At 31.5% G+C, this 16,618-nt stretch overlaps 5 protein-coding genes and 1 long non-coding RNA gene across 19 annotated transcripts in view; 2 read left to right on the top strand and 4 right to left on the bottom strand.

The window, feature by feature from the left end:
- The window catches only part of LOC138937135 (uncharacterized), a 47,346-nt gene extending 45,103 nt beyond the window's left edge, over positions 1 to 2,243 (bottom strand). For 7 of the 12 annotated variants that reach the window (XM_070303090.1, XM_070303082.1, XM_070303089.1 and 4 more), the window contains exon 1: positions 199 to 642. The gene's annotated coding sequence lies outside the window, so the exon portion shown is untranslated. Of the gene's footprint in view, positions 1 to 198; positions 643 to 1,950 lie in introns of those variants that run through there. The other 5 variants (XM_070303096.1, XM_070303093.1, XM_070303094.1 and 2 more) reach the window with 3 other exon arrangements.
- Positions 2,244 to 2,347: 104 nt separating this feature from the next.
- Positions 2,348 to 4,330, bottom strand: LOC138937146 (E3 SUMO-protein ligase NSE2). Of its 2 annotated transcripts, none has more exons than XM_070303113.1 (6): positions 4,165 to 4,330; positions 3,819 to 3,976; positions 3,653 to 3,746; positions 3,381 to 3,573; positions 3,162 to 3,278; positions 2,348 to 2,437 (listed from the first exon to the last, which is right to left on the bottom strand). In XM_070303113.1, the coding sequence occupies exons 1-5, from the start codon at positions 4,241 to 4,243 to the stop codon at positions 3,179 to 3,181; spliced, it is 624 nt and encodes a 207-aa protein (XP_070159214.1). In that variant the 5' UTR covers positions 4,244 to 4,330; the 3' UTR covers positions 2,348 to 2,437; positions 3,162 to 3,178. The 2 variants fall into 2 exon arrangements, with proteins under 2 accessions (XP_070159214.1, XP_070159215.1); XM_070303114.1 differs by lacking the exon at positions 2,348 to 2,437 and adding an exon at positions 2,562 to 2,596.
- A 1,435-nt stretch (positions 4,331 to 5,765) lies between these two features.
- Positions 5,766 to 8,535, top strand: Kyat (Kynurenine aminotransferase). Its single transcript, XM_070303107.1, has 8 exons — positions 5,766 to 5,860; positions 5,992 to 6,128; positions 6,221 to 6,371; positions 6,613 to 6,849; positions 6,943 to 7,186; positions 7,268 to 7,434; positions 7,532 to 7,882; positions 7,978 to 8,535. The coding sequence occupies exons 2-8, from the start codon at positions 5,992 to 5,994 to the stop codon at positions 8,032 to 8,034; spliced, it is 1,344 nt and encodes a 447-aa protein (XP_070159208.1). The 5' UTR covers positions 5,766 to 5,860; the 3' UTR covers positions 8,035 to 8,535.
- On the bottom strand, positions 8,306 to 14,506 carry LOC138936898 (CIMIP2 protein GA14893). Its single transcript, XM_070302687.1, has 7 exons — positions 14,454 to 14,506; positions 14,133 to 14,271; positions 13,882 to 13,978; positions 13,581 to 13,756; positions 13,413 to 13,469; positions 8,716 to 9,014; positions 8,306 to 8,503 (listed from the first exon to the last, which is right to left on the bottom strand). Exons 1-7 carry the CDS (start codon positions 14,504 to 14,506, stop codon positions 8,434 to 8,436), a joined length of 891 nt encoding a protein of 296 aa, XP_070158788.1. The 3' UTR covers positions 8,306 to 8,433.
- On the bottom strand, positions 10,528 to 11,356 carry LOC138937148 (uncharacterized). Its single transcript, XR_011447468.1, has 3 exons — positions 11,157 to 11,356; positions 10,835 to 10,993; positions 10,528 to 10,615 (listed from the first exon to the last, which is right to left on the bottom strand). It is a non-coding gene; the product is annotated as an uncharacterized lncRNA (long non-coding RNA).
- An 813-nt stretch (positions 14,507 to 15,319) lies between the features above and the next one.
- The window catches only part of LOC138937138 (uncharacterized), a 33,678-nt gene continuing 32,379 nt past the window's right edge, over positions 15,320 to 16,618 (top strand). For both annotated transcript variants that reach the window (XR_011447467.1, XM_070303098.1), the window contains exon 1: positions 15,320 to 15,412. Coding sequence is in view for 1 of the 2 variants with exons in the window: in XM_070303098.1 (XP_070159199.1) it covers positions 15,335 to 15,412 (78 nt within the window). In the remaining variant the exon portion in view is untranslated. The remainder of the gene's footprint in view (positions 15,413 to 16,618) is intronic.

Here is a 16,618-nt window from a genome sequence, read left to right as displayed (position 1 = left end):
TCGAGTAAATAGACACAATCGTACAGAGAGAGAGAGAGAGAGAGAGAGAACGAGATAATGCGAATGTTATGCGAACGTTAGAAGAAGAGAGAACTATATAAAGAGAACGATGTGTTATAGCGTGATAAAAGAGGATACACAGAAGGCAACATCACAGCAGACTTCGGAAAGAAGTGCGGCGGCGCGAGATATATCTACCTGTCAGCGTGCATTCCACGATTCCACGACGTATTGACGGCGCCCCCGTGTATACCCCGCGTTTCTTGCCCGTCGTCAACGTACTTTTTTCGTGTCGCGAGCGCACTCGTCCGTTACCACGTCGCGCCGTTTCACCGTTGTATATATACACTTCTCTTTGTCGCGAATCGTTCCGCAGCAACGTCAAGCCGGTGACGTGCCGCGACGCGCGAACATGGCGCACTCACTAACTGTCGATCCACAGGTGCACGATCGAAGCAGCGATACGTACGTACAGCGAGTGATGAAATGCGGCGCGAAATGTTCTCGTCGTATCGAGAGATTGTCGATTCTTTCGCGAATCCGTTTCGTTTCGTTTGTCGATGATAAATGATCCGCCGCATACACCGGATCGAAACGCATCGATCGACGATTCGACTTGACGCCAGCGCGGTGTAAATACTACAAGCGAGGAAACGCGCTACTTTCGTCCACGATGCGCGGCGGCCACACGCCGGCCAATCCCCACCCGCGCACGCGACACGTGAGGGGTCGCGACCAATCAGGCGGCGCGATGCGCGCGCAGCCGCGGTAGCGCTTCTAAAGCCATCTATCGGTTCGATCGTGGCCGGAGATCAATTTCACGCGATATCGATTACGTTTGAAAGTCAATCTTTTAGCCTTGTCTCGCGGTAATTTTAAATAAATTGATTTCTCGAGAGTATTTATAGCCATTTTTCCGCAATATCTCGATAAATTCCAATTAAAATACACGCTAAGCTATGCGATTTGAATCACTAACGAATTTTTATATATCATACAAAGTATATTAATCTTATTAAGATGTAATTAATTATAATTCATTACATTATTATTTACTTGAGTTTGTACACAATACATATACATTTTCTTCTAATTTCACAAATAATTGTAGAGTAATATTTTAAAAATAATCGAGTTCATATACAATACTATGATAGTATATCGCGAGCATTCTAAAGAAGGACGATACATCCGATCGGTCAATGTAGCTACGATAATTATGTGGAAAAATGTCGCATAGAGAGAACTCGATCGTATGGCCATGAGATTGACGTTCGTGTTCGGTGTCGGTGACCTAACTTGAGGAAAAAAAACTAAATCGGGGCCCATTACGTATTCGTGCCATTCACCCGGATCCGGGTCGAGCCGAGTTTCAAGATCATCGAATTTATCAATCATCGAATACTCTTAACGTCTTCATATTTTCTATCCTCTGACTTTGAGTAAATAAACAAATGTATCGCGCGCATTTTTCTGCAAATTCGAATGAGATATTTATAGAAAAAGCTTTATCTCACACATATACATGTAACGTATCGCGCGCACACAATCATTAAAAAAATCTCATTTATTGCAAAATATACCGCGCATTTTTTCTTCGAATCCGGAAATTCTCAAGTAAGCAACAAAATCAGAAAACTAGCGCCGAGTATCTTTGCGAAGAATACTTCTCGACATTGGTCGCCGACTTGATGAGCGACATTTATCACCTCGGTTTCTGAAAGTTTTTTTTTTACAATGGAAAATTTACAAAAATATTGATAAAACTTGTCGAAATAAAAAAAATTGGAAAAATTCTGCGAATAAAATGTTTTTTTTTTTCGCGTTTCATTTAACATGGCTAAATAGACACTTGGATGGTTAATTTAATTTAAAAATATCATTTCTAAAAGAAAAAAAGATGAGAAAAGGACGAGAAAGGACGCTCTTTTCTCCTCGATGCTTCCTCACCGTATTCATAATATTGCGGCGATTCCGTCAATTCGTCTTCACATTCCTCGGTGGCTGATCTAATCCTTACGACTTCCTGTCTCTCGCGTTCACTGACCTTACCTCCAAACGGCACATAACTGGATCTCACCATGCGATTCCTGGACCCACTTCTGATAGCGGCTGCGACCTGGAAAACGCGGCAAGAGTTTTGTTCTTCAATACTAACCGTAATCGTAGATCACGCTGGGTTCCTCGTTCACCGTTTCTTCCTCGTTTTCGTCTTGCTCTTCGTTCACATTTTCGTCGTCAATCGTGTCCTCCTCGTTGCCTTCGTCCTCCTCCTCTTCCTCCTCCTCCTCTTCCTCCTCGTCTTCATCATCTTCGTCGTCCTTTACAACCGAGCGATAAGACCTGTTCTCGTCCAGCTTATTTCGAAATTGATGGCGTTTTCGAACGACATTGTAGTCGTTGTTGCGATACGCTTGCTTGATCCAGCGCGGATATTCTAAAAGATGACGTCGTGGTGATAGTACAAAACTTTCGTAAATTTTAGGTTCTATATATGAAGCATATCCATGAACGTTATCGATAATTATGATCGATGCGGACGATCTTGGAAAGTCCCAATCGAGCGCATCGCCAGCAATACGAATACGTGACAGAACTAAAAATGTCAATAAGAGAACAAACATAAACATAGCCTGAGCCTGAGCTTTATCATTATCGATCGATAACGATGTGATTGAATATAAGCGCAATTAAATCTATCATACATAATCGAATGCAATCGCGAGCCACTTGAAATAACTTCATCAAGTATACTTAACATACAAATCAAAATCGATTATTATATAATTGCCTTTTAATTTATTTTATAAGTAAAATATGTATTCTCTCTAATCAATATGTCAACACAATCATATATTCTCTCTAAAGAATATATGTAGCATGATATTATATAATACATTATATATATATATATATATATATATATATATATATAATCTGTCGTCTTCTTAGATAAAAAAAATATAATATCATTTCTTACATTTTATTGACGAATATTTAATTGAACATAAAAGCAAGTTTTGCACAATATAAAAAAAATAACCATTTTGTATAAAAAATATAAACATATATATATATATATATATATATATATATATATATATATATATACATATATTCACAATATGTATAATCGATGCATCTCTAACATAGATTCTTACATCATTTGCTTTCAAATCTAAGCAGGGTTTCGTTCCAGGAACTTTTTTGTCACAATATCAGTACGACATTGGTTTAAGTCTATGTAGTCTATGCTAGTGCATCCTACCACGGGACATCTGTAAATATAATATAAATACACTGTAATACACTATTATACACTAGTATACACTATTATACACTACTTCGACATTTGGCATTATGTAAAAAAAAAAACACACCTGGTATTTTTATTTTTATGTAACATTGCGATAAGGCTTTCTTTATCATATACATGACCACAGACTGTATTTTTCACTGGATGGGTCATCCTTGTTTTAGAAATTGGATCAATCACGTTTATGTCTTGACCTGTCAATCGCAAATCTTCATCTGTGTCTTCTTCTAGTTCATTATTAGATGCATCTTCATTAGCTAAAAAATTTATATTATTCTCAAGAAAGGAATATTTAAAAAATAAACTTTAGATCAGAATCTCTATTTTAGCAATTACCTTGAAGCAATATTTCAATCTGCCGATCGTACTCCAATAATCTGTTATATTTCGATGAATCAACTTGGATGTTAGATACAGCTTCCTTATATTCCTGTTACAAACACAGTAAATACTGTAAAATCTTATAAAGCTGAAAATTCTCTTCAAGTTAAGATTGTCTTACTTTTATAATATCTTCAACATTTCTGGATTCTGGATCAAAAGTAAGTTCCAGTTGCTTCTTGATCTCATTTGCAGCCACTATTCTTGCAGATTCATTACAATTTTCTTTTAAGATATCTCTCAATTCTTCCAATATTTTCTTTCTCTCTTCTTTATCAGCTGAAAAAATATATTTTTTTTTAATATCTTGTGAGATAGACACTATATATATATATATATATATATATATCGGTTTTTACTACTGCATCTTCTGCACTTGGAAAGATATGTAAATATGCAGATACTATACTTGGGAAAAAGATTAGTATTCCTAATAAAATGTATTTCTAACCTCGCTAGAATCTTACCGTAGTGTTTCATAATATTATCCGCTGTTTTCACGAAACAATCATCAAGAGTTTCTATCATTTGTGTAGACTGTGTCATTTTGTATAATATATATTAATTATTCGAAATATACCAATGCCAATTGTCAAATTTCTCTTCAGTACCGTTAGCCATCGGTTATACTATACAAATTGGCGCCATTTAATAAACAACCTTATGCCTTAGCTTAGCCGATGAGAATTTTTCGAACAAAACAATGACGCGAAAGAAATTTATTTTGTTAACCATATCCATCAATTTTATTTAATTTATGTATACATTTTTTAGTATAAACTATATTATTTATATATATCGCATGAAATTCATATTTTATTTGTCATAAACGTACAAAATAATGTATATACAGAGAAAAATCAACCAATCATTCGTCTAATACAAAGGAGAGAGATGATATAATATTTTATTAGACACTTTTGATTGATTAATTTTTTTTATGCATTACGCGTTTATGCAAATTTTCGTATCGATAGAGAGCTTAATTATTTCCAAAATATATAAAAATTATAAAACACGAACACTTTCTTTCGAGTCGCGGGTCTTAAGAACATTTTTGTCGATGGCGCGATAAAAAAATGCGCGCGAATAAAATGAAGTGAATGTTAACAACTGGAGCTTGAATTGAAGGTAGACTACTAGAAGGTGAAAGTGGTTAGCCTTTGCCTTTCGTTTTTTATTAGCATACAAACTATAAATCGTATCAGAGCAAGTGCGTCCATCATGAGAAACATCACGGTTTTCTTCGCGCTCTTGGTAAGCTCTCTTTCACCCTTTGTTCTTTTAAACTTCGAGAAATATGTATAATAAACAACAGACAATAGGAATTAGATATCTACGCTTTCGATCAAAAATCATTTTACACGGAAAAAGTCGATATAATATTTGTATGATGGATATATATTATGTATCTCATGTAGTTCTATCTTATAATCTCATAATCATTTCCACAAGATATTTATAATGTATTATATAGCTTTGTACAATTTTATCTTGATATTAACAACGAATTATTTAAGTGTTACACTCGTAATTAAATATTTATGATTTGATATTATATTTTTAATTGATTTGAATTATCTGTATCTTCATTGACCAATAGCGTAGCTCAAATTCAGCTCACATGGTTACAAGTTTTCCTCCTCTCTGTCCATCACGATAATATATATTTTTTATCTTGCTTTATCTGCTACTTACCACTTGTTGCATAAGTCAAATCATATGACCGTGTTTACTTCGTCCGCTGAATTAGTTTCGGTTTTAATCTATACGTATTCTCTTAAATGTATTTACTTCGTCTCGGTTTCTATATCCACGAAGATTCAGCGAAAAATTGAGTACGTATATTTATCATAATTGTCGACGATATTATCCGATTAGTGTCATATGTTTTTGAGAATTAAATTATTAATAAATAGTTAATTAATGAACCAAATTTAAAAATGGTAATAGTTTTATGAAAATTGAGTTTCCCGCCATAACGATATTACGGATTACATAAATTCTTATCATTATATATATATATATACTTGACTGTATTACATATATTTGATTGCATATAATTGGTTTATATTTTTATACAAGCGTATTGTGATCATGACGATATTATCGCAAAAATTAACACACACCAGTTTAATCTGTGCTTAATTTTGTAAATAGAAGGTAATTTCACATTTTCTACTTGTTGACAATATCTGTATCATACTTAAACTTTAAACTATTGTATGCAATTATGATATATCTTAACATGGAGGAATTTATCATTAATCAATTTTGCTTATCTGTATGTCTAGATGCTAGCTGGAGTCTGTTTCCTGACAATAGCAAGTAAGACTGCTTCGTTTAATACAGCAAGAAATATCAGAAGCATTACTGGAATGTCAAAATTTGATCTTCCCAATCGTCTAAAGGGCAATGAGAAATCTGTCTGGTAAATAGTGATATTACTTTAACAAACTTTTTTTATAATAAATAAAAATGTATGAAAACTTATTATCATATCGTGCTTACATTTTTGGTTAGGGTGGAATACATCCAGCTTGCTCTGCAGTATAAACCGCTGAATTTGGGCCAGGGATTTCCCGACTATTATGCACCAGAGAATGTAACTAATGCTTTGGCTGCCACCGCCAAAAGTGACAATCCACTTTTGCAACAGTATACTAGAGCATTTGTTAAGTATCTGTTTATTAATTTTTAATTTTATTTATATATTTGTTTATAAATTACAAATAATATTATATATTTGTTTATAAATTACAAATATAATATTACCCATAATTATTATCAATAAACAATAATCAGCAATGATGATAAGATTATCTCAATCTGTTCTTATCTATCATATAAGAAATCATATAAGATATCATATAAGAAATTTATATTTTATTAATATAAGCATTAACACATTGCAGGGTCATCCAAGATTAGTGAATGCAATTGCGAAATTTTATTCCAAGCTCATTGATCGTGAGCTGGACCCAAACAAAGAAGTCTTGGTCACTGCTGGTGCTTACGAAGCATTATATGCCACTCTACAAGGTCACACCAATCCTGGAGATGAATGGATCATTATTGAGCCCTTCTTTGATTGCTATGTACCTATAGTACAGAGTGCTGGAGGGATTCCCAGATATATAGCATTAAAACCGGTAAAGACTTTGAATAATGCAAGCCAAAATTTTCATACATACTAAAAATATATATATATATAATTTAATATTATTTGCATCTCTGTTTTACAGAAATCTGTATCGGGTACAATCACTTCTGGTGATTGGATATTTGACAGGAAAGAGTTGGAAAGTCTTTTCAACAACAAAACTAAAGGCATTATCATCAACACTCCACATAATCCAATCGGAAAGGTGTTTACGTTGGACGAACTGCAGTTTATTGCTAACCTTGCGAAAAAATGGAATATTCTAGTGGTTTCTGACGAGGTTTACGAGCATATTGTTTATGAACCATACAAGCACATAAGAATTGGTATGAATTATGCTATATAATTAATAACACGAATATAAAATTTTGAATGCTATTTAAAAAATTATTTTTTATTTTCATCAGCAACATTGCCCGATATGTATGAACGCACAATCACGATTGGATCGGCGGGCAAAACGTTCAGCGTTACAGGCTGGAAAATAGGTTGGGCCTATGGACCAGCAAGTTTATTGTATAATCTACAAGTGATACATCAGAACTCTGTGTACACTTGTAGCACGCCGATTCAGGTAACTTCTTTAAAATGGAAATAATATTTCTTAATTGAATAGTTTAATCATATTCTTTAATAGAAAATTAAATTAATTATCTTTATTTTCATTGAAGGAAGCAGTAGCTATTGGATTCGAATTGGAAATGGAACGCTATGGGCAATCGGAATGCTACTTTCATAGTTTGGCAAAGGAGTTGTTACCGAAACGCGATTACATGGCGAAATTCCTTCGGGAAGTCGGTATGATACCGACAATACCCGAGGGTGGATATTTTATGCTCGCCAATTGGTCTACTTTGGAGAATAAAGTAGATCTACACGAAGAAACAGACAAGAACAAGGACTATAGATTTACCAAGTGGATGACAAAGAATATTGGCCTTCAAGGTATTCCTCCCTCAGCATTTTATGGTCCTGAACACAAACATCTGGCAGAGGACTATGTGCGATACTGCTTCATAAAGGTAAGCCGTGCTATTGTAAAGATGAATGCTATAATTTTAATTAAGGCGACAAACTTTCAAATGTTTGTTAAATATCAATCGTCTCGTTTTAATAGAAGGACGAAAATTTGAAGGCTGCTGCCGATATCTTGAAGAAATGGGTGTCTAAATAATCGAAATTATATTTATATACACACACACACACACATACATACGATATATGTGTCTATATGTGTGCATGTTTGTATATTCACCATTTATATTTGTCTTTCGCATTGATTTAATATTTCGTATATTGTTTCATATGGATAATTTATTGGAAGTAATTAAGAAAATGCCATAATCGAGATTTTTATTCCTTGTGAAAGCATTATAATTAATAACAATACTCTTTTATCTTTGTCATTTGTATATAGTATAAGTATACTTACAGAACGTTAAATTTATATGCACATAAGTATAAGTTTCGTAAATTTTTTTTATATGATATACTCTCATGTGATTTATATGTGATTCAATGATATATTTTATAATCATCGAACAATAATAAATAATATTGTTGTGAAGTCAATTTATAGGGCGGAGTCTCCTTGAAGCCATCTTTTGGCATCTATCGTGTCAGCTCCAAATGTTTTCCCGTATCTACAAAATAAAGATATTGTTGAAAAAAAAAATGTCTGATAATAAGATCCTCGAATCCTTGAGTTCTTCCTCTTCAGATTCTAGAATCCTTTGATCCTGATTTTTTGAATATTTCAATACCTTAATTAATATATTCTTGGATCCTTCTCTCTCTCTCTCTCTCTCAATCCTCGTATTTATATCATATAATACAATTAATTAATTAAACTTGCCTGAACACCGCTCCGGGAATATGCCCGAGATAATTCGGTATCATTCCCACGTGTTTATGATAAATCTCGGAAGGCTGGATAAGTAACGGAGGATCAGGATAAGCAACAGTCACCGGCTCGTATTCCATACTCTGTCTCTTTCGACAACTTGTAAAATCGTACAATAGATTGTCAGACGACGAGACAATCGATTTTCCGAAATATTCATAGTCGTGAGAAATGTGAGACGCGTATCCTTTACGGAATAAAGTCGTGTTAACTATTTTTTTTATATATATCAAATGTTTTCTGAATTGTTTTTAAATCATGCCTTGTGCAAAACTAAATAATCTACAAATCTAGATATTATGTAAGTTTACATAGAACAGAGTTTATGTAAAATTTTTACAAATATATATATATAATAGATAATATAACATAATTCGCACAATGAAGAGATATGGTAAGATCATAATTATTTCGGATATAGTTAGTGCGTTCTCACAATTAGTTGCTTACTTCTCGCATTTTCGCGGATAAAGGACGTGTCATTTTTGCTACGCGAAATTTTCATTTTAATCGATTATTGATGATTATGCAATGCCGTTTTATTTTATGAAAAATCGAGGAAATAAAAAGAATTGATAACCTGCAAATACTCGATTTGACACACATTTAATAACGGAAGAAATTTATAATAATTTACAAAAACATTTGAAATAACGCTCTTTATGTTTATGGTTGCGTTCTGCAAATCATAAATTTGAAGGATCAGCACCATGCGCGCCTCGTAGATCGAACTTGAACATGAGCATTGTCAAAAGCGATAACGACTTGCTGCGAACATTTTCGCTTTCGAAGACAACAATAGCATCTTATTATGAGGAAAAAATAAATAACCAATAGTCTCTTCATGCTACCATACCTTTGTTTATGAATCATATTTTTCCAAGCTCGACAAATCAAACTGATAATCTTCAAAAAAATTTCTTTTTTAAAGAAGAAAGAAATTCATAATTCCTAATTCTTCTAATTATAAGAATAATTATAATGCAAGAAAAAGCTATACTGAAAAAATCCATATATGTAGAAGAAAAAGGAAAAATAGCTAATGATTACAATATTACTGTTTTTCTCATTCCTTTTTATTATATCTTTGAAGACAATCAAAATAGAACTTCAAAAGATACAGAGAATAATACTCATGGTAAATTTAAATCAAACTCTTCATTCAGTAACATCATTGTTATCTTCAAAAAGTAACAACAAAATTTGAAATAAATCCATATTTAGATATTTACCAATCCCTGTGTTTAATATGAGATCATATAATAAAATTAAAGTATATCCAGGGATATTTCCATCTCTCGTTTATTTTCTGCCTAATCGATATTATTATCCATAGTATTATGTCTGATTTAATCGAAAAAAGATATTTCTATATCGAAATAAAACTCGACATAATTATATCATAATATTCATAAAATTAGTTCATTTTGTATTCTATGAACTTTCAATAAACGACTATTTTTACAGTTTTCATAATACATACAGTAATTAATATAACTCACATAATAAATTTTTTATTTAGCATCAGTTTTACTTTATTGTCAAATTTATTAAAATTTACTTTTAATAATCTTCATCTTTTCATGTAATGAATAAATTTAAAATTTATGAAACCTTTGATTGCAAGTATTATGAATCATATCCTCATCAATAAACAATATAGTTTTAAAATACATTTCTGTTTATATGAGTCTTATTTATATAAATATAAAACATATAGAATTTCTTTAAAATAAAATCTGTTATACTATATTACACTTACTCTATATTGTTATATAATTTTTACAGATATATCTCAGTGGTATTTATATTTAATCCTTGTTAAAATTCTTTTTGAATCATGTAAACATTCCTAAATGACGATATAAAGTATTGTATATAAATCTATTTTCAACTATTATAATAATTTATCAAATACTACAATTATCAAGTATTATAATTAATAAATTAACAAGTATCAATTTTATATTTTTCTTTAAATCTTTAGCTATAAATCTATAAAAGTCAAAATAGCTTGTCGTACATATCATGCAGTGAATAATCCAATTATTATCAATGATCAAGATATTACCGTAATTGTAAGCATCCAATCTTTTATTGTATTTACATTTTCTCTCTATTTTTTTCTGGAAGAAAGTGTTGAATACGAAATTCTAGTCCAGAAGTATCCATGTGATAATAATTTATGTTATCATGTTATTATCATAATGAGACATTCCACGCTCTCCAACTACAAATAATACAAAACAATGTCAACAGTATTCAAATATGTTTGAATAAGAAATAAAAAATATGACGAAAAAATGCGATAAAAGAATGTATTCTTTTGTTAGATCTGATTATTAAAATGTAAGTAAAAGCATGGATAGAAAGATTCGCTTTCATTTACATACGTGTATGAGCATCGAAATGAACAGGTTAGAAATTAGCTCGGTCTATTTATCAAGCATCCTTAAACTTTGCTGTTGTGAACAAAACACTTATTGTTAGATTCTTGTATACGGTTCGGTGAGCACGGTCTTCGCAAATCATGACTTTCGAGCTGTTTCTTATCAGAAATATTTGCGACAACCGAGACAAGGGAGATGTTACTATTCTTCATATCGTGATATATATTAAAGACAATTGGAGATAATTGAAAGCTTTGTTAAAAATTCGTATGTGTATGATCGTAATAAACGTTCATTTTCACGCCACTTTGAAGAAAAAATATTAATTGTGGATACTTCGTATTACGGCCATTTGCATAAAGACTTTAAACGATTTTAATTCCCGCGCCAAATGTTCGAGGACTGCTCGGTAATTTTCGCTAAATTTCGTGCGACTTCTTTGACCTGATTGGCTGATTTTAAAAATTTCGATATATCCACTAATGAGACAGCTTGGTATATTCGCGAATTACTACTTTAAAACTTGACCAATCAGGACAAGGAATATCGGCGCTGATTTCAAGACGTTACGTCCGGCTTCTTCCTCTTTTCCCGCGGAAACGGCGCTTGATACAGACGCAGAAATTGCGAGCTTCGGTAATATCCGCACAGGTAAGCCGCCAAAAAGATAATCGAACTAAATAGATACTATTATACGCAATAGAATTGTTTTCTTGGATGGACTGTGAAAATATTTCATAGTTTTATGGCATATTAGACGGGAATTATTCGAATCAAAAATCAAGCGTCTTTTCGGTTAAGATAATCGGCCATTATGGATATACTTTTATTCTATTCATCTTCCGAGTACCTGTTTAGAGACGAATCTATTCTTCTATATGTATTTATAATCGGATTTATATTATGTCTAATATTATCCTTATCGAAAGCTTGCTTAGGAATTAATCGCAGAGTATCCTATTAGGTTAACGGCTATATATATATATTATTATATTATTATTATATAATTATTGCAAGAGTGACGAATAAATTTGATTATTGATTATGTATTGTATTTGTTTGTTATAGAGCTATACGAAGCTTCAATTCCGCTGTTGCATTTTTGGTGGTGAGTGATAAATTAAATTTTATTAGGAGGTAATTGTTTTATAGAGATTAGATTGTAGAGATATATTATTGTTATTAAATATATTATTAAATTCTCTCTCTTATATATGTATATATGATTAATTTTTGACACAAAAATATTATCACAAATGTGCGATAACGTTGTTGATTCAAGTAATATATATTATCAATTAAAATATGAATAAAAAACGCAATTTTATAATTCATAATATTGTCATATCAACGAGAAATTTTTTCTTTTACCTTTTACTTCAACATTCAATTTAATATTTACTTTAATATTTTAAGCAATCACAGATCACTCTGTTTTGAAATTATTTAATCTAAAGTTTTGCTAAAAGCTGTTCTTTTAAAACTCTAAATTTTTATATAAATAAAATTTTTTTAGGTCCTCCAGAATCCATAAACGTAAAAATTATAGAGATTGAAAATGGAAGTAAAATTTTGACTTGGCACAATAGCAGCATCAGATATATGCACAGAGACAATGCATTATTCCGTGAGTACAAACATGTCCGATTTCTTTTACGAATTTATGGTATTCGTGATACGAACAGAGATCTACTATCGGCTCATATTAAATTCTCTTCTATGTCATTTGTTTGCCAGAAAAAAAGGGTGGGTCCTGTAGACCGGTTGCGTTCCGATATTCATCATTGCCAGTACTGAAAATTTATACTTTGCGTCACACGTACACTATAGATTTTCAGTACAGGGAGTGAATATCAGAACGCAGCTAATATCATAAAACTTTGAAGTGTTTAAAAACTGAAATATTTTTATTAATATTTAATATTATTTTATCATATATATATATATATATATATATATATATATATATATATCATCATATATACATAGTGAGCCTAACATTATTTTAAAGTTTTTAAAGTTTTAATTGTTGGAAAGGAAGCAAGTTATGTTTCAGTTAGATAATTAACAAAAAAATATTTATGGTGTTATTAGGCGATCGATTAAATAATAAATATTGTTTTTTAGAAAGAATATCTTTTGAGATTATTTTAAGGTACACTGTACAATATAATTTTTTAAATTAGTATTTTTTTCATATATAAAACAAAGATATACATTTCTTCAATATTCTGTATTTTTCATTCGTGATGAACTCGCCGCTATACATTCAGCTCGCACGGCTAGCATGGGTAATTTAAATTGGCTCTTAATCAACTATAATAAAAACGAAATTATTAAACATTGATGACATTTTGTGCTCGAAAATTCTTTAATTTAAAAATAGTGATTTTTATAATGGAGATTTCAGGAATCCTTCTCCCTTACCGAACGTTCCTCCAAATTTCGCGGTTCAGCCCGTCCGCTTTGTACGTCAATCGTTTTTTTCAACTGATGTAGGGTCGCCTTAGCTCGTAATTGTTGTCGTTCGAAATCGGCAAGCCCTTCGGTCGCGAGCACCATGTACCTCTGCCCAATTCTACCATTCAAGCCTGGTATAAAACCTAGACAAGATATAGCAATTGAATGTGTAAAAGAAAACTTATTTTATGGTGACGTGGACTTGTGATAATTTTATACACATAATATTTGTTCGCTTTGATAAGCGTTACAAGAAACCGATAAGCACCCTCATATCCTGGTAACATAGGGTGAACGAATACAGGATCGGTCCTCTTGCAACGAGCATTGACTACATTTATATCGCTTTTTGGTGGTCTCCATGTCTACATATTTGTTATAAATAATTAACATATTTGTTATAAGTAATTGACATATATATTCTACTTGTTCAGAAAATGTTTGAATATTCGTTAATTGATTTTATATATATCTTATTACACATCTTATCACAAGCGCATAGTATTATAAATCGTTCACCTCGTTATTATCGGTTACACAATTTGACAGGATGAGAGTATTCGCATGGTTAACCGCAGGATCGAGCAGCAGTTTATGTGTAACTTTTGCATATGTTTCACCGTATTTAAATCGATATTGCGGACAATAACCAGTATATCTAAAAAAAAATTACCCAGGTGACTTTCTTAAAATTATTTATTAACATTTATTCGGCACAATTATGTTAAATTTATTAATCCAATAAATTATTAAATTATTGGTTAATTAATTTTTATAAATTTACTCTCGAATATAAATGATGGGAAAATTATTATTGTTTTATGAAGGTTAATTTTTTACCCTGGAATCAGATGAGGTTCTGCTGTAATTAATAATTCCGTTCCAACAGTCATTTTGTAACATTAGCTTTCAACAAAAACAAACAAAAAAAAAAAAAAACTTGTCAATTTTGAAACAAGAAGAAAGTTAGTGTTTTCTATTTTTAATTAAATTTTTAATTAAATATATTTTTGCTTTATCTTATTAATTAAATTGACATATTATTAAACAACTGAAATTCAGATATTTTACTCTAGTCTAACATTAAGTTACTTCACTCGTTACGACTTTTGCAATGGCTTTCGATGAATAAAGAATTAATGCGGGTTGAAAGAGATAATCGACCAGCAAGAGAAGCGTAGGGATGAACAAGGAGAAAGGGAGAGAGAAAGAAGAGAGATTATTTGTGACAGAGTAGGGAGAGCATGCGTTACGTAGTCAAACAGAAGGTGCACGGTTATGATTTCGCTTTCCAGTTTTCACGAGACCATCGTAACGGTAGTACGTTGAGTTTTCGAAAAGTGCCTCTTTCATAATTAAAGAATCTTGAATTATTTAGCGCTCGCTATTTATATAATTAAAATATTGATATTGAGACGTAAAAAAAAGACGTAAAAAAATTCATCTGTGATTAGATAAAGAGACGCAGTTGAAATACACAAGTGTAATTTATTCTTAGATAATCATAAATCACATAAGCGAAAGATTGATTTGCAACGTTAAGATAAAACGATTTAATTATCGAGAGACTGTAGAAGAGAATTATGCCGATGCGGAATAATTTTAAAATGAATATTTGTGAAGTGTAGAGTGACACGAATGTTTTTTTATTACGTTTTGAATGAGAAATTCGCAAATTACAGGATTGAAACACATTAATGAATTATTTGGAGGTGAGAACTATGTGGTACCATCAAGAAAAGAATTCCATTTTTTATGTCGAATCTGATTGCGAGCCCATAAAATTGATCAAAGACAAGGTAAATGGCTTATTTATCCTTATGCTTAAACAGTTAATGACATTTGATCCACAGAATACAATTATATTCCTCAATAATATTATTCACAATATTGAGATAATTAATTAAGTCGTTTTTCTTAGTTAATTACAACAACTTAATTAATTAATTATTCTATTATACAAACGAGTTTTCAAAAATAGAAAGAAAGAAAGAGATAGAGCAGGGAAAAAATACAGGTAGGAGGAAAAAAATTGCGATGTATGATTTATGGAAAAGTGGAAATTCCATCCACACGCTTACGTGCGAAAAGGATAATAATAACGCGTAAAAGGAAAAGTGAAACTTGTGGTAAAACTTAACGCTTGGCCACACTTATAAATTCTCCAGATTTCGATAGCGAGACGACGAGAGAGTGAAAAATTTACAAAACTATTCGTATTATTCAATTCTAATTTTATATTTCATTTTGAATTTAACATGGCGCTTACACGCATAATGCAAAATTGCTTACATAATAAATGAATCAGACAACATTGCTATTAATTGTACAATATTTTGATTTGAATAATTTTATGTTTGCGTAGAAAATATCGCTAAATTTAATATGTTTTCGATGCTGACTCATTAAGCGCTTTAATCGCATTTAATCATTCTTTCGTGAGGGTTACGACCCGACCAGGTGTACCATGTGTACCAGGTGAACAAAATGCAGTCATATATATGTTGTACGCGACGAAGGAATAATAATTTTCTCTCTTGTGTTTGGCATTTTATTTTGCGTCCCCATAGCCGGAAGTGGCGTTATCACGCGTTATTCGTTGTCAACTCCTAGTGTGGGTGGACGACAATGTATAGCAGATACAAAACACTACATGAACGATAAGAATAACAATTGAAAACTTAGTTTTAACCCGAAATTCACGTGCGTTCCTTTGAATTAAAACATACAAAATAAATGTCATGTATTATAAAGTTATCATGTATTGTGAGAAAACGCGTGTTATTTATAGAATATAGATATACTATTAATTAAGACTGTAAAAAATAATTATTCATTTCAATTAATCGGATAATTAATTTATTTATCTGTTAGAAACTTTTTCTATTAAAACTTATCGCGAGCAAATATATAAATATCGCGATCGCAGCTGAATTAATTTTGAAACTCGCGAATTTCTCCCTCTCTTCTTCTCTTTCTCAATTGTCTTGTTATATTTCAAGTAT

The sequence above is a fragment of the Polyergus mexicanus genome, unplaced genomic scaffold, assembly GCF_030449975.1.
Source record: "Polyergus mexicanus isolate NDT 795.1 unplaced genomic scaffold, iyPolMexi1.0 SCAF_10, whole genome shotgun sequence".
Lineage (NCBI taxonomy): Eukaryota > Metazoa > Arthropoda > Insecta > Hymenoptera > Formicidae > Polyergus > Polyergus mexicanus.
This window is presented reverse-complemented; position numbering and strand designations above follow the sequence as displayed.

Excerpts from the sequence above, each read along its gene's own strand:
- LOC138937146 (XM_070303113.1), bottom strand. The coding sequence starts at position 4,243 with ATGACACAGTCTACACAAATGATAGAAACTCTTGATGATTGTTTCGTG. Across the intron at positions 3,747-3,818 it reads ATGTTGAAGATATTATAAAA|GAATATAAGGAAGCTGTATC; the intron begins GTAAGACAATCT and ends TGTTTGTAACAG. Across the intron at positions 3,279-3,380 it reads CATAAAAATAAAAATACCAG|ATGTCCCGTGGTAGGATGCA; the intron begins GTGTGTTTTTTT and ends TTATATTTACAG.
- Kyat (XM_070303107.1), top strand. The coding sequence starts at position 5,992 with ATGCTAGCTGGAGTCTGTTTCCTGACAATAGCAAGTAAGACTGCTTCG. Across the intron at positions 6,850-6,942 it reads GATATATAGCATTAAAACCG|AAATCTGTATCGGGTACAAT; the intron begins GTAAAGACTTTG and ends TCTGTTTTACAG. Across the intron at positions 7,883-7,977 it reads TGCGATACTGCTTCATAAAG|AAGGACGAAAATTTGAAGGC; the intron begins GTAAGCCGTGCT and ends TCGTTTTAATAG.
- LOC138936898 (XM_070302687.1), bottom strand. The coding sequence starts at position 14,506 with ATGACTGTTGGAACGGAATTATTAATTACAGCAGAACCTCATCTGATT. Across the intron at positions 13,757-13,881 it reads TATGTTACCAGGATATGAGG|GTTTTATACCAGGCTTGAAT; the intron begins GTGCTTATCGGT and ends TATCTTGTCTAG. Across the intron at positions 8,504-8,715 it reads ATTCCCGGAGCGGTGTTCAG|ATACGGGAAAACATTTGGAG; the intron begins GCAAGTTTAATT and ends TTTATTTTGTAG.